Below are 23430 nucleotides of genomic sequence, written 5' to 3' on the forward strand. Positions count from 1 at the left end.
GTTGATATTTATAATCATGCTGTATTTATCAGATTCGTTATGATATTTTTACATATTTTACACATGTATAGCGTGATATATCATTTGCAGGTCTTAGAATATTAATAATAATAATTGTATCCTAAATTTAAGTGGGTAATTTTAAAATGTCGACATTGAATTTTATAATTTGTTTTAAATTGAAATTATCGTTTCTCATCACGTAATGAATGGAAAATTAAATAATGAGTACAAAAAAATTCTAAATTAGCTTAGTTAAGTATCCCTGTACAGTTGATTACAAGCACAGGATTTGTTTTATCATTAGACAAATAACACATTAGAACATTTTCATATGAAGTTTAGGCTAAGGAAACGGTGGAACACCTGGCAAATTCTTGAACATCTCCCTATTGTAGAGATTAAAATATTGGCATTCGCAACCTGACAATAGAATAATCACCATCAATGAGCTTTAACTCTGGTTAAAATAAATGTTTTACAGGAATTCATAAATGTTTCTAGCATAAGTTATATCTTTATTTTGATATTCTAAGAAACTAGTTTTGTATTGCGTTAGATGTTTATGGAGTATCCATGGCCACGATAATGCTTGCATTCAAAAATATATTGAAAGAGGACTCTTCAGGACTGAACTATGACCACATAGAATTCGGGACCGATTAAGAAAAAAATATACATTTCGAGATTATACAGTTATGGAAATATATATAAACTGATTACGTGCGATGGCTAATTTATAGCTTCTAGCTAGGATAATTTCAATAGTAACTATTAAAAATAATTTATTTTACTGAAAACAGTTAAGTGCAGGAAAACTACCAAAACTAAGATAGTGTGCGATTTTATAAAAGGCGTGAGACAAAAACCATATTCAAATTATTGTGCGATACATATATATTGTTCATCAGCAATTGCAGAAGAGTTGCGTCAGTGGAGGAATATCAATCAACGAAACTTTCGTTCCAATCTTACAATGATAAAAAACATTTGTTATAGGTAATTATGATGGAAAAACATTTAATCATAATTTCACTCATTGTATAATATGAAATACATATTTATTAAAAGTATATTTACAATAACAATAACAAATAATAAAATAATGATAAAAATTGCATTTGATTTATTTGTCATCATCATTTTTTCACCCCTCTTACATTTACAAATAATTGTATACGAACTATTGCCACCACCACCATAAAATGTATGTGTAAAACTTGTAATAGCAATACCATAATCATATATATAATTCTAAACATCAATCTTGAACATTCTATGTCCGATATCTTCTATCGAAATATAATTTAAAAATTTGAACCACAAAACCATAGAAGTAAATGTTAATATCAAAGAATGAATGAGATTCTCTTCAAGACGAAATCTATGAAGTGTATAAATCTGATTCGAGATTTATTGATTTATAGCGTACGCCATACAATCTAGAACGAGATATTGTCTTGATGTCAAAATTGTTAAAAATAACTGTACTTCTAAAAAATTTTTAAAGCAGAAACGCTGTTCCAAAATTTGTCGTTGGACTCTGCTAAACATAAGTATAATTCCTGCGAGGGCAAATAAGGCAACAATAAAGGTAATCATGTATGCCTACGTCTTGGGATCAGATAATAACAGCCATGCATGGTAACGTAGAACTGTTTTGTTCTATACACAATAAATATTTTAATACTGCGATCGGACAACGATATTGTTTGTCTAAGCCTCTTTTTACTGCTTCAGAATTAAAATTAACGGGTTTCGCCAAGTAATAATAATAATAACAACAATAATCTTTGTTCTGTATGTTTTTGTATAGTGTTCAGCTAGGTAGCTAATGGTGCCGCATTAATAATATAAAATAATAGTTACAGATTTGTGATAGTGAAAAATAATTGTTAATTACATTTTCGCATGTATTAGATACAAACAACTGACTATAACTACTACCTTTTTACCTTTCAAAACTTACCATACAATATAGACCGCGAGCTCATAATAAAGCTCAAATTTTCATAGTTATTTTTCTGCCTTGGATGGAAATGATTTTTGTGTACCTCAGTGATTGATTTTTGTTTGCGGGTAAATAAATCCAGTTCAAATGCAAAAAAACAAACATATTTTTCCAACCGTTCGACATTATAAATTTCCTGCTATTATCTTTTAGGTTTTGTATTGTAAATAAATTTCTTCTTTATTAAGTCATTTCTATGCACATTTTTGATTGGCGTGATACTTTATAATTTTTTTAAAACTCCTCTTAAATATTCATTGGTGAAATAAAATTTATACAGAAAAGCGGTTTTTCAGAAAAGAACGGTTAAATTGAATTTCATGCCATTTTACCCTTTACTCTAACGATTTCAAGTACTCATATTCTACCTCTCTTGGTAAGTTTTATTTTTCCCAGGTATTTATTCTTATTCCGCTATACTTGAATGTAAAAAATGAAAATTGGGAAAATTTTCGAAAAACAAGATTTTCGAAAAATAATAGTACCCAAGGTAGATTGAATATGAGAACTTATAACATATCATAATTTCGTATCGAAAGTGAAAAGTGTGAAATCTCAGTGATTGAAATTCGATTGTTACGTTAACCATTCTTATCTGGAAAACCGCATGTCTTTATAAAGTCTTTTTTTCACCAATGATGTTTTTTGAATGAATACTTAAAGAGAGTCTTTAAAAAATTATAAAGTTTCAAGCCAATCAAAGCATGATTTCACGCCAATAAAAAATGTGTATAGAACAGCCTTAATGTATACAGCAGTCTAAAAATAACCGTGAAAAAACGACTTACTCGAATTCCCTTATATTGAAACTCATGTCATAGTTAAAACTTCATATAACTTTATTACCAACCTTTCCTTTATTTAATAGTGTTCATGATACAATGTCGTGCACTATAAAAATAAATAACATGGTGAGTAAATATTAATGAAAGAGAATTGAAAAAATGGAAACATTTTGATTAAAAATGGGCTTACGGTTTATTAAATATACTTACTATACAATAACTACCTATGGAACTATATAGGTACAGTCAAGTTGTGAGTGTAAAAATACTATAAAAGTATACTTATGAGAACTATAACTAAGGGTGCTTAATACTAGGTACTGGCAGTCGGAAAGTATTTCAAAAGCATGCTAAAATGAAAATTAAAAACTTCGAATTATGTTCATGATACAAATGCCCACATCGAAGGGATCCACTACCACACATTCTCAACTCAAATAGAAACAGTACAAATAATGATAGTCAATTTAGCCTTAGTTGGATTTTTGTAATGAATCTGTAATCAAGTCTAGAGCGCAGAAATGAAAAACAGTGGGTAGTTTCGTATGCATAATTTTGGGATATACTTTTCTGGACACATACAACAATTTGGGACAGAAATAAAGATTCAATTTTATAATTTAGGTCAAATAAAGAACGATTGGTTACATGTTTTTGTTATTTGATACCAAACACATCTAAAATTTTGATGTACTACTGAAAAAGTCAAATTTTACTTCAATAAGTGCTTAATTTGTAGAAATTTTTTGACAAAATAATGTGATGGAATCCATACAAAAAGAAAAAATATGAAGAGTTTTATATATTTTTTTTATATAAGGCTAAGATGAAAGTTGATTAAAAGACAGCGATAGATGTTTTAAAGTTTTCCCAACCTCAGTATTTCAAATCGGAGGACCTATCAAAGGCCATGGGTACTTAAAGAGTGTGAATTTTTTCGTTAAACAATATATTCATATATCTAGTCAACATGACATCTATAGACTAATAGCGAGGTCAAATGATTATTCGTCGGATGTTTTATTACGCTTCATATTTTGACTACATATTAACAAGATTGTATACAGAATTTGAGAAAATCAGTCGATTCTAAACTTTTTTAACATCTTGTGCTATTAATTTAATTTGAATATACATAGATGAATGTTCCTGTACATTGAAAAAATATAATATTTACTAATAAAAATAATAACTACTATTTTGAGAATTGCATGACAAACGGAACTCGGTATTAAAAAGTATAAAACTGTACTTTATCATATTTAAAATAATAGCTAAATAATACTTGTACGTCATTTGTTGTTATTCTATTATTGTTATTATTATTATTATTAGTATCATTGTTATTAATGTTAATATATTACAATTCTCTTTTATATCTATAAAAAATATTATTCAGTCAATTTTTGTATATTTTTATATTATAATTATTATTATAAAAATTATTATTAATAGTACAATCATCTTGAGCTTTCACCTCTCCTGTCAACATATAACATAGCTAGTGCCTTTGGATGACTTTTATGGAAATTCAAATTAAAATATTTTTTTTCTTCAACCTTAAAAAAAGTTTTCATTTTGCACAAATCAAAGCTTAGCATAGTTTTTGTTAATCAAGTTTAATAATAATTTACCAACTGAAATTATTCTTTATTTATTTATTTTTTTACAATTACATGATGGCATGTAAAATCCAACTAGGTGACGCTAAAAAAAGTGAAGCTTTTAATCATATTTTCTTCAGGCGTACTTTCTTTAACGATATCAAAAATATAAATACAACCCCCTTTCTTGCTGGAAACTTATCGAAGCCCAGGGAAAATAAAAATATTTAAATTTAAAGATTACTGGATTGGAGAAAAAAATCCATGAAATGTTAATGTATAGTAACTGAATAAGGGAAGATGTATATATTTGTGTCTAACACGACGCACTACATGAAGAGGAGCTAGATTGTTGCCGAAGTAATGAACTATTGACCATGAATGAGCCAATTGTCGGTGAAGCTACGTAGGTCCGTCACGTATTTATAACGTAAGTGTATAAAATTGAATAATTTTTATTAAATAGAATCGTAAAAAATATACTGTTGATGAAGAAAAGTGGGCAGACAGATACAAATGCAGGCACAATTTCGAAAGTTTAATTTTTTTATCGAATGTAGAGTACCCTTAAAATATCATAACCAAAATCACTAATAATGACATGGACAGAGGAGGAAGAAAACATCGAAGTAGGTATAAATATATAAATTTTTTATTACATATAATGATGATGTCTCCACTGACTTTCTATTGAAGTCAGAATATATAATGTATAACTAACATTTCTAATAAACGTTAGAGAATATGGAAATAAGGGGAAATAAACAATAATATTATAAATTATTCATTTAATGTAACACCTTGGATATGACTAAATGACTTTAAACTGCGTGACTAACACACGCTTACAATACACTGTACTGTGTTACATTATATTACCTACTGCATGTTCTAAATCACTTTAAAAATGACTCAAATGAGTAATAGTGGAATGTTTGTAGAATAAAATCTAGTATTTCTAAAGTTCTAAGTAAATACATCATATCTCATAAAATACAATTGAGTTGTTGAAGTAAATTTCTTGGTCTCGAAAATGTAGTGATTGTTTTTAAATTTTATAAAACTGTTTTTATAAGGCGTCCGGAATGAAAAAAATTTGAAAAGTAAAATCTTGTGATCGAATGACTTCGTTATGCTTTTGGTGTGCACCGTGACGTACCATTCACTTTTTAGTAATGCATGTGTATGTATGACTTGTAGACTTGTGAACTGAAAACAATGCGTCTATTGTTTGAAACTGGCAATAACCTGACGGACATAATACACTGTACAACACATACGAAGTTTGCACAAATAGATATGTTGTTGTTACCCACCGATACAGAATGATTACATAGCAACTCAGCCAAAGAACGAACATCATCGTAATAAATTATACTACATGGTACGTATATCACAAACAAAGCACCTATTGTTTGTGATAATAACCTGACGGACACAGTACACTATATAACGAAAAAACATTGAAAGAGCTCAAAGAAAATATTTTCGTGAAATATCATGTGACGTAAGGCTTAAATCTGCAAACAGAAATCAACAGGAATTTTTTTGTATAAGTGTTTATAATACTTGATACATTCTGTATTCTTTATAGAAAATTATAAATACAGATACACAATTTAGGTAAAATGTAGATTTAAATTGATATTAAAACGACATATTATTACTATATAAATACAGGATGTCCTCTCTCCGAAAAAAAATATTTGATAATGATCTCAAACAATACAATAAAGCAATAATGAGAAAAACCGATCTACTTAGAAATAGCGGAAAGACTTAAATATATTTTGGGAAAATAAATATTCCCAAAAAATTTAGAAATTTGTAATTTAAGTTCTTGACGTCATAAAAAGTAGAAGAATGAACTAAATTTAATCTATGTATATAGAAATTGAAACACACAAATTTAGTGGCGAAGCGAAAACCGGTGGCTTAAAATAATAATAACAATAACATGCTTAAAGTGAGTTTTAGCTCTCATTGAAAATTGATACTAAGAAATCAAAGTAGTTTTCAACAATATTGTTAAATATGTGAAATTATAATAGTACCTCTAGGCATTCCATAGACCACTGTTAATTCGGGTTAGTTCTATAATTTATTGAAAATGTCAATATTGATGTGCGAATATAAATTTATAATTTTGAACTTTTTGAGAAACATTTTTTTTAAACATTCAATTTAACTTGTTTTAACGCCACCATCATTTTTTCAATGAGATTGACAATTTTAAGGATAATTGAAATATAATTTTGTACATATATGATCGTCTAATGTAAAAGTATCAAATCTATTTTTTACTCAATAAATAACAGAAACATATTTTTTAAGTTCATTAGAATTGAATTGAACATGAAATATATTTTTTAACTGCCATCCTGTAAGTGAATACATTCTAACTATGTAGCTATAGACAAAATAAAACCATCATAGTACGATAGATAGACAAACGATGTTGTTAATTCTTCTACTTATTACATCTTTATAATTGATATAAATAATTATATTATATTTCCATTTTATTTATAATATATTTTATATTATTTATTCATTATAAAATATAATTAATTTATGTTTTATAATTTAATGTTGTTGTATATCATATCAATAATAATAATCATAATCATATATTATTCTATATAGTATTCCATTCTATTCCATGTTTAAATATTTACATACTTAATGTTACCATAGAGATATCAATTATATATGTAGTTAGGGTTTATGTCATTAGTGAGCGTTCAATTTCTAAATCTATGACAATTACACTCTATTTTCTTTAAAAATTTATCCATGACATCCAAGGTACCTGCGGCAGTTATGGCCCACCAAAATTAACAAGGTTATAAAAAGCATATAATTTACCTTATGATATTTAAATTTTTTTCTACAGACATTCAATAGTTTCCCTGGTGATTCTACACAATAACATTAAATTCAGGCGGTCATCTAGTTCTTCAAGCGTGCACGATCAAATATTATTTTCATAAGTAGCATTTTTAACAACACATTCTTTCCGATGCTATTCATTAGAAGAAATTGAGATGTTTCGCATGCGACGGTAAGATATCACTTTATAATTTTTTATACGTTCTTGTTTCATGCAGAAAACGCTTGTTGCTCGTGGCAAAAAATTTTATTAAAATTTCAAGAATATTTTCGTTTTGTATTTAACATTTTGTGTTATACATGGAACACGAATGAATTAATCAATTTATAATTTTTGAAAATTTACTACAATGTATAATCTGACCATTTTTTCTCTAATTTTACAATACAAATAAGTATTATTTCTATAGATACAACGGATTGGTTATTGTCCAAAGCTTGTTTGTCGAAATTGAATAACTAATCACTAAATTATTGCAAATAAATTTCGTAAAGCTTCATCTCAATATCTTCCATAAATTTTGTAACAATCCAAAATTTTTGTGGATATAGAGAGCAAAGCTTTCCACATCTATCTAAGATTATATCGGAATTCAAAAATACATTTATTATTCTTCAAAGATTAGGAAGATTATATTTAAAAGGTGATAAAGTTTAACGTCAAATATCGCGAAGTGTTCTCTATATGGATTCTCATAAGTCTAGAAATAAAATTATTTTCGTCTAGGTCAGTAGCCAGCACCCAAAAACTTACTGATTACATCTTCGTTTAAACTCTGTATCTGTGTATTTGATGCTCTTGCGGCCAGCGTCCCACTTCAAAAACTTTCGGTAGCGGGACGATCTTTTTCACGGGAATCTAACCGGAAGTTTTGTAACTAACATAATAATCGAACAATTGAGCATGAAGAAGTAACTTTTTAAATTTAATTTAAATTAAATGTTTTTAAAACAAGTTTAGATTTTTTCAAAGATTAAATGTTAAGCATTTGTCTAAATACTAATTTATGGAAAGTTAGACGACCATTTAGATTTAAAAACTCCCAGCCATAACAAAATTGAATTAGATCGATAGGATCGATCGATGTAAACAAATAACACAGAATCATGTCCACAATTAAGCCACTGTTTTTAAGGATTTAAAAAAATAAAAATGTTAATTTGTTTTTATCACAGCTGTCAATCAGATTATTTAATACATTAAGTGCTTACATTGGCTCTTCTGATTTTGAATGAAATATTTTTTACAAAACCATTTCAATAATAATTTATCTGGCCTACAGAAGATGTAAGGTGTTTACTATGAAAAAACAGTGTCGTATCGCAACACAATTCACTAAAGCTCTTAATGTAACTTACTTCTTCTCAAAGAAATTTTCGAAAATTACTGTAATTCTATAGTGTGACCACAAGTAAAATGCAAGAAGTCAAAAAGTACCTATGGTCGTTTCGAAAATTGTTTAAAAAACTTTTTCCTTACGTAATGTAGATGTCACTTAACCATTTTCATCCCATTGCAAGGATGTTTTCTGAAGCAAGCAAAAACAAAATAATTGCTTAATTTTAAAGGTCCAGCCAGATTACGTAAATATGAGACAAGCATAAAATATAGAGGAGGATAAGATTAATGATTCAAAGATCTTGAAATAAAAATATTGTAGCTAGACGTCTAAAAATTTACAACTTTAAATGAAGAAGTTTCTTCCGCCTCTAGGCTATTTTTAATTTAAGAAATTTCAGTGTTATTGTTTCAGGAAGGAAGCCCTAAAATGCCTTCTAATTCGAATATTTATGGTAGGTATCTAGGTAGGTTCCACGGCAGGTCCGATAGTACAATCCCTTAGTCGGGGGTCATTTTGACATCTTTATGTGTTTTAACCACATTTTTCGCTCTTTTATTTCAGTTTCTTGATTATAATGAGAAGCAGAAGAAGTACACTTTCTTCAGGCATATACCACTACAAGCCTATCGCAACAAATAACTAAATTAAATTTGGTTGTGATAGCGGAAATCGAACCCGCTACTCTAGACATATCGGGTAAGAAATGGGCTACAAACTGAGGTAGTTGGATTTACATTTTAAATTTGTTGATCCATTACTTTAAAGGCAATGTGATTTTATACGAAACGCAATAACTTAAGTCCGTAATTTTATTATCTATCAGGGGTCCCATATTGTGTTTTTTATTTTTATTTTTTCAATTTTCTGTGAAATTACCAACGATGTCTCATATATGTTGCTATCGATTAGAGTTGATTAAACATCTGAGCATAAATACGTAAGTACATATACCGTACTTAAGACAAAATCTTTCTTTTTGGTTTGAGTAGTCGGGTAAAAATATTTAACATCCTTAAAGAGGATTTCTAAAACTATGCGTTTATATAAACGATAAAAACATTTTGTATAAAATGATTTCTAAATTAACCGGCACGCTTTAATATATTACGATTAATTTGTTCTCCAGTAAAAAAATAATATCTCATCCAATAAATTAAAAAAGCATAACACTATAATACTTTTTTATATGGTTAAATATTATTAAAGAATTAAAACTGACCTGTCCATCACTTTCATTGAATGATTAGGGTTCTTCTTAGATAGCACCTGTCAAATACTCAATGTTACAACTTAATACTCTAACTAATTCATTAATTACATATTGGATACCACACTATACTACTTACATTTTAAAAATCAATCAAATTTTATTATGTTTAGTCACAGATAATAAACTGACCGAGAGCCCATAATCAAGTAGTCCCTTGTGAAATATGGGCGGTTGTTTTTGTCTGCCTTTTTGAGGATTGATAAAGAAAGCGTTGGAAATAAAAATAGTTTCCATTCGAATAGGCAAGTGACAACAGAACATGAGAAAAAATTGGTAGAAAGCTTGAAACTGTCGAAATTAAGTTCAATTGAAAGTTCTTATCATTTTTTCCATGAATTTCCTGATGTCAGTAATTTTCTTTTAACTTGTGGAACAGACAAAAAACGAGTCGAAAACTGAATTTTTATCAATTTACTCTCAAGTCAAGAACAAAACTTCAAATAAATTTACGTTTGCAATCGTGATAAATTCAAACAAAAAGAGTCATGGAAACTTCACTTCAATATTGAATTACCTATCATTTATGAGGGACTTTGGGTTATACAAATTACACAAAAATTTGAAACAAATGTAAAAACTTGGTTTCATAATAAAAATATGTAATTTGTGTCACTCATATAGCAGTGTGAAATGTTTGTCTGTTTTGTATACACAAACACACAAATAAAATAAATGCACGAAGATATTTAGTCACTCACACAGAAAAGAAGTGCGGGAATAACTACGGTTTTTTGCGGTTTTCTTTATCCCGGTTTCTGTGTAATTTCTTCGTATCTTTCGATTTTTTCAAACAAAAATGCGTAGTGTGCGATAATCAATTGAAGTGTACATTCTCACTCTTGTATGTTAAGTGGTATAATGTACTGAGATAGAAAAACCTATTAAAGTATCGTGTTTGACTTATATTAAGAACACAAAAATTTTTAACAAATGTAAAAAAACTGGTTTCGTAATATAAAATATAGATTACGGTCTGATAGTCACAGATAAATATAGATAGTGGTACCGAAAAATATAAACAACTTATTTTTAAGTAGATTCTTTTTATGCTTAATTAAATATTATGACCAAAACTGAAGTGTCAGAGTTTTTATATTCACGCTTATAATATGAACGAACATAATTTTTAAATCAAATTCATTAACACTTTTCGTTTTTGCCGTGTAACAACCTCTAGAGGATATGGTCATTGGAGGTTAGACCAACAGGTTTCTGAAACAAAATCCAACTATCACAATATTTTGCAGTCTTTTTGAGGTTCAAGTAACAAAAATAAAGTAGTTATGCTAACCAAAACATTTTTTTCCATAAAATTTTAAACAGTTACATTTGATGCATTTGACACAACTACAATCATTGTAATTTAAAGTAACGCCATTGCGCCTGTATCCGTGGTGGTAATTAGTCCAACAGAAAATTGTAAGCGTTTTTATTTTACCAATCTTATGCTAAATTTGCACGCTCATGCAATTTGAACCAATATTCTTGTGGAAACTTATTTGAATCGAAAAATCGTTACATGTGAATGGAGTAGATATGTTTTCAACTTATTGGATGTTTTATATTTGTTAAGTTGATTTGTTCACTTTTCGAATCTCAGACTAGACATAAACGATGGTTTTGATCGAGAACTTACATATTTAAAACTCCGTTTTAATTGATAAATAACAGAATTAAGCACTTGACCTGACTGGGGACTGGGACTTTTTTGTTCTATGTGTGCAAATACCAGAACTATAATCGGGTCCTTGGCAAATCTTCTAACCACTAAGGAGAAGCACGTACAATATGTATCCAGGCAACCCGTTTTTATTATAACATCTACCCAGTTATTTAACTTTAATTGAAATGTATCATTAAAAGATATGAAATCATCAAAAGAATAATAGAGTTTCATCGGAATTTGATCAAACCATATTAATTAAAACCTGTTTTGCTACAGAAAAACTACTTGAAAACGTAAACGCTGTACTTTGGGTCAGTTGATTTGTATAAGTTAGCAGGACCAAATCGATAAGTGCAAATTCTATGAGCGTGTTAATCTAGATCTACCTTAGTAAATTATTTTAACATCCTTTAATCTCCACCAGTGAAGGCAAAGCAAAGCTACATAATATTATCCTAGAATTTCTAATATAAATTTCTTTGGCAGTAAAAATTTTCTTGAAAATTTACTTTTTCAATATTTTTAAAATTTATGATGATTTATTAATTACCATCTACTCTAAACTACAAGGTCATTATTAATATAATTTTAGTATAATTCATTTAGATACAACTAACATCCCACACAATAGACGGACTCCACATTAACTTCCAACACATACAGATACAAAACTACAGGTAAAAGTTGTTAAAACAAGTATTCAACTAATTAAAAATACATACATCTTTTAATTAACCTCCTGATCGATAATTTATAAATCATTCTGACATTTCATTTAAATATAACTTCAAACAAATTGTAATGGTTCAATAAAAAAACCATTAATTTATTTATTTATATTGATGAATTCAGCACCTACATCTATTTAGTCATATTTTTGCAATTAAACTCATCAGCAAATTCATGACAATGTGCTCCATTTCTCCACATTCTAGAGCACAACGGAAATATTTAGGTTGCATATTGGATTTACGAAAAAACTTTGACTGATACTAATCAAACTTAGTATTTTGAACTTCTTATTTTAGGTGTATTAAAATTTTTATTCCTGCCCTCTTTCCAGCAAGATAAAGGGGCCTACCAATTATCTGAACATGTACAGAAATTTGATATGACTATCTTTAAATTTAGTATAGGGTGATTACACAGTGGACTTTGGCAGAAAAGGAATACTAATTGATCAATTACATTTGCCTGATTCCAAGGCCACATTCTAATGAATTAGAGGCAGAAGTCGTTTTCTGGTTACTTATAATGCATTTGTAATCACCATCTACCAAATTTGAGGGTAATAGTGTCCTATGAGAAATTTATCCGAATTTTATTCCGTATTCAGTAGTCCGGGATTTCAATACTCCGCTGAAAATGTGGCAGAACAAAACATTGCAATTGAATACCTATAAGAAACATATCTATCGATACAAGATCGAAAATATCTATAATTGAACATGTCCTGCTGGCATCGAATCACTCCGTAAAGATATATTTTTAGCTTCATGCAAAAAATTATTTTTTAAAAGGTAAACTAGCTTTATGTCTAATATATATTAGCTTACTAAAGCTATTTTATTTTTTGTTTTAATATTATTATTTTAGAAACGTTAGTTTTTTAGAATGGTAAGGAAGGTATTTCAAACACATTGAAAGTCAATCATTTTAGTATAATTAATTTCCAACCCTTAATTAACCTTTTTATACAAACCATTTAAATTAAATCATTAATTGTTTTTATTCATATCACTAAATCTACAATATTTTATTAATACAGAATGTGCAAGTAAAATTTAGGCCTAAGAAAGAAAAAGAACATTTTATATTTGTATGTTTTAGAAGAATATAACTCATTTTCGAAAGTCTTTAAATCGATTTTCTTTGTAAATCCACTTTGACTTCCATTTTACCTCAAAAAATTTGATTTCCATTTTTCGAAACAGCCACTATTTTGTTGGATAAGTATGCATTTATTGAATGCATTTTAAGAAAAAGCTTTAAATTGAAAAACGAAAGGATGGGGACCAAAAGTAAAAAACTTGTTGATTGTAGAACCAGATTTTCTCGATTTTTTCCGATAAAAAAAAAGTTAGTATAAGGTCTACGATGAGTTAAATTCGATGAACACAATTTGAAATTTTTCCTCATTTTACTCAACACTGTTATCAGTCCTCTTTAGAATGCAATTAATATGGCAAACATAATAAAGATATAGCATCAAATACAGGACTCTGTGTCAAATTTTATGTAATTAATGGTTAAAAGAGTCCCAATTTATTTTCCAGATTAACATTCAGCCTATTATTGCATTTATTTTCGCCAAAATTTACAGTATGGTATTTAATGGTATGCTATTTTTAACACATTTTTATTAGCTCGGTATGTATCTATGAATTGATGTAGCGGCATCTTTAAACGGAACTTGACCAGGACTAATGACAAAAATAATATAGTCTATAGTTGGTCCGACTAGCTTCACTATCCTCATCAGGATCGTCAGGATTAAAATCTTTATAATATGCATAAATAATTAATTTTATTCTGGTGGAAGCGCAGATAATATTACATAATATTAATAAATTATAGTTTAAAAACCTAAAAAACACGCTTTCGTTACTAGTTAAAAAATAGAGTGATTAGAAAAAACTCATTTTACTGTAAAAAACGTTGGGTACTTTTTAAGATACTTTATAATGAATTTTACTAATATCTGTAAATAAATTATTTACAATAATTGAAATGTAGCACGCTTTTTTGCGATTAATTGATTTTTTCCCAATCACTCTATTTCTTTCAACGTATAGAAATTATTTTTTACTCCTTAGTTCAGTTAATACAAAGATGTGTTAGATTTTTTAATTTTATTTTTATTAAAAACAAAACTTAATTTTCAAGTTATTGTCACATTCTGTAATATATTAATTTATTTGTGACATGTAAGTAATAGTGTACGAGTGAGTCAGCTAGCCATTACATTATAAAAAAAAAGAAAAATTTAATTAATTAGTATAATCATTAAAAAACAATAAAAATGCTTTTTATAATGTAAATAAACTAAACTATAATAAGTATAAATTTCAAAATATTGTATTAGGTAAATTTTATTAAATTATATTTACTAATCCATTTTGTTATAGCTATATAGTTTGTACAAAACTACTAGCTGTATCGAGCATGCGTTGCAATGCTACATAAAGTAAAAGAGTGTTTGGTTGTATATTCTGTTCATTGGGGTAATTTTTGATACATAATATTTTTGGTTCTTAAGTCTTGTGCTTACACGAATGAGGCGTTTTCCCGACGAGTAAGCAAACCACATTCCGTTTTCCATATGGCACTTTTATTATAAAAGTCTTTGGCTTCACTTCTAATTTTTGTGGTTTTGAATCATAGGCTTTCGTGGGGGTCCTTAGAAGACCCTGCAAAAGTTTCATCACCATCTGATCAATGGTTTATGAACACATTCTTTTTTTTTAATATAGAAAGTTCAATGGACTGGTCACTTTAGCATATTAATGAAATAGGAATAAGAGATAAATAGCTGAATTTTCGTATATAGTTAAATTTTTGTGGTCATAAAGTTGTCTCAAATGTCTCATAAAATATCGTGTCTGCGTGTCTTCGTCGTCTGTTGTGATGTTGGATTGAAATTTTGGTGAAATTCTAAGAGACTGCTAGATATGGTAGAAAGATGAGGTTTGGTTGAAATCTAAGGGAAAATTACGATTTTCTGTTCTGTACATGACAGATGAGATTTTCTTCAATCGATCAAAAATAAAGTCAAATTAACAGACCCCCACATCGTTACCTACCCAAAATTGGAAAAGCTCCAATTTCTCCATAGTCCGAAGGAGAGATAGTCCGAAGAGAATTTTTTTTTATTCAACATTGGAATGTATTTAAGAAAATTACAAAATATCTCTATTCATAGCAAAAATAATTCGATTTTATTTCATTTATTATATAAAATATAAGATAAAAACATGTCGTTATGTCCCATGTCAAATTAATAGCTCTGTCAATTGACTAACAAGCATAATCTTATACAAATCGGATTAAATTAAGATTGAAGTAAAGTTTATTAGTTTGTTACCAAAACAATCATATTTACAAGCACTTTACTTTACTATTTAATTAAATTTCTGTATTGTTTTATTCATTGCGCATGAATCAAATGAAATAACATTTATATTATGGCAATTTTTAACCGTGTCGTAAATAAATTACAGAAAATTTGTGTGTGAAAATTTTTATTTGTCAATAATCAAATTGCTAAAATTTTTTTTTCCAGATTTAATGGATAGTTTTGGCGAAATTCTATACTTCAGTTTCATTTAATATTATTCTTAAGTGATTAAATAAAAATTTTCCATTTTTATTACACATGTTGCCTTTTTTTCTTGGTGCCTAAAATTGATATTACGTTAAGTCAAATGATTCAACGTTAGGTACTATAATTTTACTACAATCATAATTAATCAGTTATATTTAAAAAAACGATTCTAATCCTTTTGTAAACTTTTGTAACCCAAACCGTTTCTGAAAACTTTAAAATGCGTAGAGCAAAAGAATAATTTATATTTAAAAAATCTGAAAGTGGTCCAACCCAGTTGAGAACATAAGAACCACAGTGATTGATCTATGTAAAATTTTAATGTTTATGAGAAAATAAAAAAAGTAAAACATTCTTTCCTTATTTTCTTAAAACATAAAAATGTTACTTACATTAATCACTATGGTTCTAGTGCTTTCGATTGGATTGAACCACTTTCCGATTTTTTAAACATAAGCTTTGCGGAAAAATTAATTTTACTGGTTATATTTTTATAATATTTATAAAAATATTGTCTATAAAAATAATATTTATACACATTTTTATATTTTCTATTAAATTATTTATATTAAAAAAATTAATATCATAATATCATATTTTTAAATCGAAAATTTCTTAAAAGTTTTTCGATGTGGCACTAAGGTAGGTATTGACCTGTTGTATGTACAAATTGTGTATTTATAACGTTATTATTTACTTATATGGCCCACCATTCTTCTTCCTAACTCCTACAAATAGAACAATATATAAAATATCGTTAATATACACAATTTTTATACTAACTTTATAGTTATGTATTTCTAGATAGGAATGGAAGATTCTTTTTCCATTACTTTTATCCTGTTTACATTAAAAACCACCAACAAGCTGTTACAGACAACAACAAATAGGAATGGCCAAATTCGGGTAAAACATAATACACACAATATAACTATAAGTAAAAATATTTCCAAACGTTTATTATTTCGTTGTAGCTTTAATAATGGAAGATAAGCTTAGTTAATGATTGTATCTAATTTTGAGAAAGGTTTCGATTTTGATCATAAACAAAAGAAAAAAAGAAAAACCTTAGAAATTTTGTTTAACTTAGTTTTTCTACAATTATTAAACAATAAGGACTCTTTGATAGCGTTTTGAGAGCAGAAAACCTGTTTTTCTGGTATTTCGTATATGATTACCTGGCAATGTAACGACAAATTCCGAGTATGGGGATATATTTTATATTTATATTATTTTGCATAGTTAAAAATGAATGAAATATAAAGTTAAAACACATTTAACACTCTTAGTAGGAGTAGATCTAACAGATTAATTATTTTTTGGAAGACATTTGGAAGAGAAAACAAACCTAAACTTAGTTAAACTCGAGTTGAATGTTTATTGAGTAAATATTTTTTTTTAATTAAGTAAAAAATCTAGTTTTAACAACAGTATTAGCTTTTTGACAATTTAAATAAATTTCAATAGGATATTTAGTGCTTGTATAAAAATTTTAGAGATAAAAATGTGTTTTGGCTAAATTTGACATAATTTTTCAAGCTCTTGGGTAAATAAACGTATCGATTAAAGAACTTTTTAAACAATAATTTTTAAACTTTCTACAACACAAATTAAAACAAAATCTTTTACAAGATTACCTGCAGATTCAGTTCCTGTACCCGGTGTAATTGATCGTTGATTACATTCAGCATCCGAACCAACATCAACATTCTGATGACGTAAATGATTTTGTTTTGATGTAACACCAGCCAAACCTAAAATTTGATCAATTGTATGGCGTGGACCCGTCGGTGTCGTTTGTGGATTTGTTAACATACGTAACGGTTTCACTTCAATTGTTCCAGTATTATTATTATTATTATTATTATTATTGTTTGCACCAGCACTACTAGTCAAATTAAACGCATGTAGTCCACTATGCAAATTGTTATGATGTTGCTGTAATTGATGATGTATTGCAATCATATTTTCCGCGTCAATATCAACACTTACTTGTGACGATGCCGTCGTATCCATAACTCTCTATACACACAGAGGGTTTTTATATTTACAAAACCGTTTTTGTTTGTTCGAGTATATTATATAAAAACACCACTCGTCACTAGAAAACGTACCTAACTAACTGAACTGGAACTTGAACGTTAAACGGAGAACAGCGCGTCGTTGAGCTACGTTACACGACGTATACGTATATGATTGTTTATACTATACATACATATAGAAAACTCTACCTAGACTGGGTACCACCTATCAGTCAGGGACTTCCCTTTTACCCCCAATAAAATAAACTGTATAATATATGTATATACCAACGAATGAATCAAAGCAAGACAGATATATCATACGTTTATATTTATTTAACAAAGATACAAATAATTATTTTAGAAAATTAATATAAAATTATATTAAATTGAAAGTTTTCTATCTGTTTTCTACTTAAAAACGCTTCATTATTTTCAGTTTCAGTTTATGTTTATTTTAATTAAATGTGGGTTTTATGTAAATGTTCATTTACATAATATTTCAATTCTATCTACACATCAATCCGTTTCTTTTCATTTTATTGTATTTTCATTTCATTCATCTAATTAAATTTTAATGTTTTTCTTCAACTCAATTTTGCTAAGTAGCCAATTTGGTTACTTACTAGTTATAACTTTGTTCATACTTAAGTCAAGCCTATGAAATGCATGCAGGCCTTTTAAAAATTTCCAATAATTTACCATTTCACAAAACATGCCTTAACTTCAATAATGGATTCAGAAAAAGAAATTGCAATTCATATCTGATATCACAAAAAACCTGGCTACCTAATTTTCAAAAAATTGGAATGATCCTCCTAATAAATGTGTTTAATTTGAGCCTTGGAAGGTGAATGCACTTGAAATAAAGCTTGTAATATAATAATAATGGGGTTCAACCTCCGTTTTTAAGATATCTATCTATAACAGAGGCTACCCAATCCATCCAATATACAATTAAATTTTATGATGTGGGTGGAGTCGTTCTTATTAAAGCAACGGCAGTGTGATCAATTTTATCGCCCCTTTAATTATAATTGCTTGCAATGCTGCTGCTTGGATTCGAACTCGTAACCTCCTAGACAGTGGTCAAACGTTTTAAAAACGATTTAGATCGCATGACCACTGAGCCGGGTTTCTAGTTTCATTTAGGTGATACAAATTAAATGTTTCTTTAAACAAATATTTTTAGTTAGATGTTTATTAGAGAAGCTCAGGAAGTCACTTTTATTTGTAAAAAAATATTTCTTGAAAGTATTCTTATTTTTGAAGTCAGAAAAAAGAATTCCCCACAAGCTCTCACTTAAGAAGTCTGAACTTGCTCATGAAGTGGCTCATTCAACGACTTAAAGACTTCCTTGTATGTTAATCCAAGATTTGGCACTTTTTGAAAACATATAAATTATGATACAATTTCAATTTTATGAACATAGTGTTGGGCACATTTGGGTATGTTTTTGAACTAGCGGCTAATTTGTTGCTTGGAGCGATAAGATCGTCTTTCGAGTGACGGAAATTAAAATATTCTATTCCAAGCAAATGAAATAATTCGATATACGATCGATAAATGTTAGGAAATATCGATATCTAATTGAAGGTATTAAAGTTTTCAATATTCACATCAAAAAAACTTCTTTTAACAAAATATTATTTGCATAAATTTGAAAACTCATTATCCGTTGTACTATTGCCCGATGAGTCCAGTTATACTGATCATCCATAGAAACTTTAGGCTTTGACGGACGCAATTAAAGTGAAGCTTAAATCTAACATAGACTCAAAACAATTAATAATTAACAATTAATGTACCGAGGCAATTATTTAAATGAAATACTATTCTTAATTGAAATGTTCAATCTTGAAATAAAAGAACAAGTAAATGAGAAATATTCGTAGCATTTTAAAATCGTACTAAAAGATTTCTCACCCAATATTCTTCATTGCGCTTCCACCATATATTTATTTTTTGTTTATTTCTGAATATCTTCTGGTGATCAATGGAAATTTATGATAACAGTATTAATATGGCTTTTCAAAAACTTATCTATCCAAAATAAACAAATTTTATACAATATTTTACCGTAAATTTGACGGAAGCAAAGTTAATTACAGAGTTTCTAGCAGGAAAAAAAATTGGATAATATCAATTTCCACATTGATAATGATTATAAAATTTCTAAAATTAGACAGACTTTTAGATTTTATAACAAAAGTGGTTTTAAGAGGAACATTGAACATTTGTTGGCATATTTTTGCCTTTAAAATTATGGTTTTGTTGATTTGCAAACAAAATCAATTTCTACTTAGACCTATGAACTGAAAAGTTGATTGATGAACTGAAAAATAGAGATTACATTTTTTTCTGTTTTCAGATGCACCTATATGATTAAGGGTACGAAAACAAATAGGCGACAACAATTTCCATAAAAATTGGAATGATAACCATGTATTTATAATCATTATTTTATCCCTTTTAACGTAAATGTATTTATTTCTGTGGAATTGCTTACGGATTGATTCAGTGGAATTATAAATTTTTTCCTTTTTTATTTAACTTTAATTTTCTTTCGCTTTCCATCAAGAAGAGGGCATTGAGACCTTAATTTTATCAATTTACTGAAATTTTCAAATAAAAGATAAATTGTAGTAACGACCCGAATAAAATATATCAGTTTAGAATACGTAACTAATCAAATATTCTTAGAATGACTAGAATTGTAATTTTTCAACATAAGAATTTGGGCATTAAAAATTTCAACTCAACTTTTAGTATTAATAGGGGATTTTTATAATTTTTTTCTCATTAAGTGACAATATATGAAAATTCCTAAAAAATTCGTAAAAGAGATAACAAAAGTGGAAATTTTACTTAAAATTGGCCAAGAAAGATTGATGATACAAGTATTTTAATCTACTTCATATACTAGTCGTCACATACTATATTTCCCATAAGAATTCTATGCTAGATTCTGTTTTGCTAGAAAAAGATCTTTAAGGGCTTTTAATATTCTCTATTTTAGGAGCTTATACCATGACTTATTCTAGTTTAACCATGACCTATTCTAGCCCAAAATAAAATAGTAATTTTGGACAAGTAAAAACAGACCTACATACAGTATTATTAATTATTATTCTTAAATAAGCTCACAATATAACAGAAAAACTCTTTGAATTATACCACCAGTCTATCTATATACCAATATACAACTACCTACTATACCATGATATATTGTTATCTTTGTTTATTGAATGCCACTTATCAACCTAAAAACAGATTTGAGTACGGCGTCTGTATATAGGAATCCACTTTGTATGAATGTATTATACACTGTATACATTTATTGTGTATGATACATAGGCGGAGTTTTTATATGTGACGTCATTATTGTTAAACCAATCAGTGTGATGTATTTGATTTTGTCGACCAGAGAGTGAAGTGAAGTGAGTGATGGTGTACGGATGGTGATGTAATTGAAATGGTATGGACCAGACCCTACTAGTAATAACATGTAGATATATTGGGATGCAATAAACACATACGTTTATACAAAATAATACTTACATCTCTATAATGTGTTCTCTCTTCTCCTTTTTTAAACATTTTACCTATAGGGTGTGCTGTATGCCGTGTCATACTAACGACGAACGTCGTTTCTATATTCAATTTTAGATTCAGCTTCTCTTTATTTATACAAGGGTAACTGACTACTATATGGACACTATCAAATAAATACTCAAGTGATCGAGTGCAATTATTTGAAAACGAGGACATTGTGTTGCATAAATTATCTATGTGCTTTTATGGTGGTTATACGAGATGTTCTATAAGTAATAGAGTACACTACTGGATTGAGCTAGCTAGACGAATGAAGAGGCTATTTACCAGATTTCGATCTGATTAAGACAAATATATAAAGTAAAAAAAACAGTTTGCTGTCTTTATCGTGACAATTAATAATCAAATTATCTCACATTGACTTATAATGAAGTCAGAGACGGATATTCCAGATGTTATCAGAAACCCTATTGATTCAATTTTGCATATCTCCTCCCTTTCAAAGAAATCGCATTTCAAGCGTGTGGAACGATTTCTATTTTATTATAAGTTCACTCTTATATATAGATCTAGATATGAAAGACACGAGATAATTTTACCTCCATCCAGGCTTCTATCGAAACCGGCGATAGTGTACAGACATCAGAAATCTAGCTGAGTGGTGGGTAGAAAGCTTGATTTGGTTCATATTGCTTTGATTCTTAATATTGCTTTGGCTCTTCAAACGAATCATCTCCTGAACAAAAAACTTTTGAATAAAATCATGTTCCGAGATCATTTTAAAGGTAAAATATTCAATGAAACCATGAATTTGCAAAAGACAAAGTATTCAGAATTTCTATTAACGTTAATAATTACAAATACCTATGATTATTAATCTTTCATTTTATGAGTAAACAGTAAGGCATTTCGTACCTATTTTCTTGTTTTTACGACTTGCTAACTTAAAAATCGATCAAAATATAGTGTTATTAAGTATTAAAAATTTATATAAATAGATTTTGGCAAAAATTTGCTCGGCTTGATAAATGTGCAGCACATCGTTTAATTTAGTTTGGAGTTATTACATTTCTTATTTATAAAATGAGAGGTCAAACTTTTCACTAAGTCCTCTTGCATCGTGGCTCTGCATCCATAAATATTCTGTAGAGTCTTTTGAGCATGTTTACCATATGTCACTGCTTGATCATGCCTGCATAGTAAGTTTCCCTAGCCTTAGTGTTTTCATTCAACAAAACGTTACAATTAATTAAGCCATATCTTTATTTCATATTATTTATATTCATTTTTCGTCATGCTATGCTTCTCGATGAAATGTATGTATGGTCGTCCAAAATTAACACTTAAAACTACCACATCTTGGCTAGTTTTTATGTTAAAAAGTAGCTTTTTTCAGCCACAAACCTAGCATTCCATTCATTGACTTTGGAGTCTGATACACATATGTACGAAATGATTAACAGATTATAAATGAAAGGGCCAAACTCGTTAACTTCTTTAACTATATTTAATTTCACATTTTTATGTTATATACCAACTGCATATAAATAAATGTCCATTAGCTATTTGAGCCGCCCTACACCAATAACGGACGTCGTTTCTACATTCGATTTTAGATTCTTCTTTCTCTTTATTTATATATTAGCTCATTATTGGCACTTGTTTAGTTGTTTTAAGTGGCATACGTTCGTTTCGTTGTTCGCTATTGATCTGTTCAAGTTTTCTTCATTTCATTCAAGTGCATTTTACAGTTTGATAAACTATTTGATTTTATTATATATCCACTTACGTACTTACTAGTTACTTAAATTTTACTGTATTCAATTTAGTTTTTTTTTCTTTTCTTTATTGATTAAATGTTGGTTTTAAATACTTACTGTTCTTTATTAGTTAGTTTAGTTCATAAACGTCCATTTTTGTGGTTTTCATTTTCTTCTCTGTACTGATTACTTATTTAA

General features: G+C 28.3%; 1 protein-coding gene across 1 annotated transcript in view; it reads right to left on the reverse strand.

Moving 5' to 3' along the window:
- Positions 1–17957, reverse strand: part of LOC123298744 (retinal homeobox protein Rx1-like) — a 105120-nt gene extending 87163 nt beyond the window's left edge. The window contains exon 1 of the mRNA XM_044880838.1: positions 17533–17957. Within this exon, the coding sequence (XP_044736773.1) occupies positions 17533–17911 (379 nt within the window). The 5' untranslated portion in view covers positions 17912–17957. The remainder of the gene's footprint in view (positions 1–17532) is intronic.
- Between the last annotated feature and the right edge of the window lie 5473 nt (positions 17958–23430).

This window comes from Chrysoperla carnea, chromosome 4, assembly GCF_905475395.1.
Source record: "Chrysoperla carnea chromosome 4, inChrCarn1.1, whole genome shotgun sequence".
Taxonomy (NCBI): Eukaryota; Metazoa; Arthropoda; class Insecta; order Neuroptera; family Chrysopidae; genus Chrysoperla; species Chrysoperla carnea.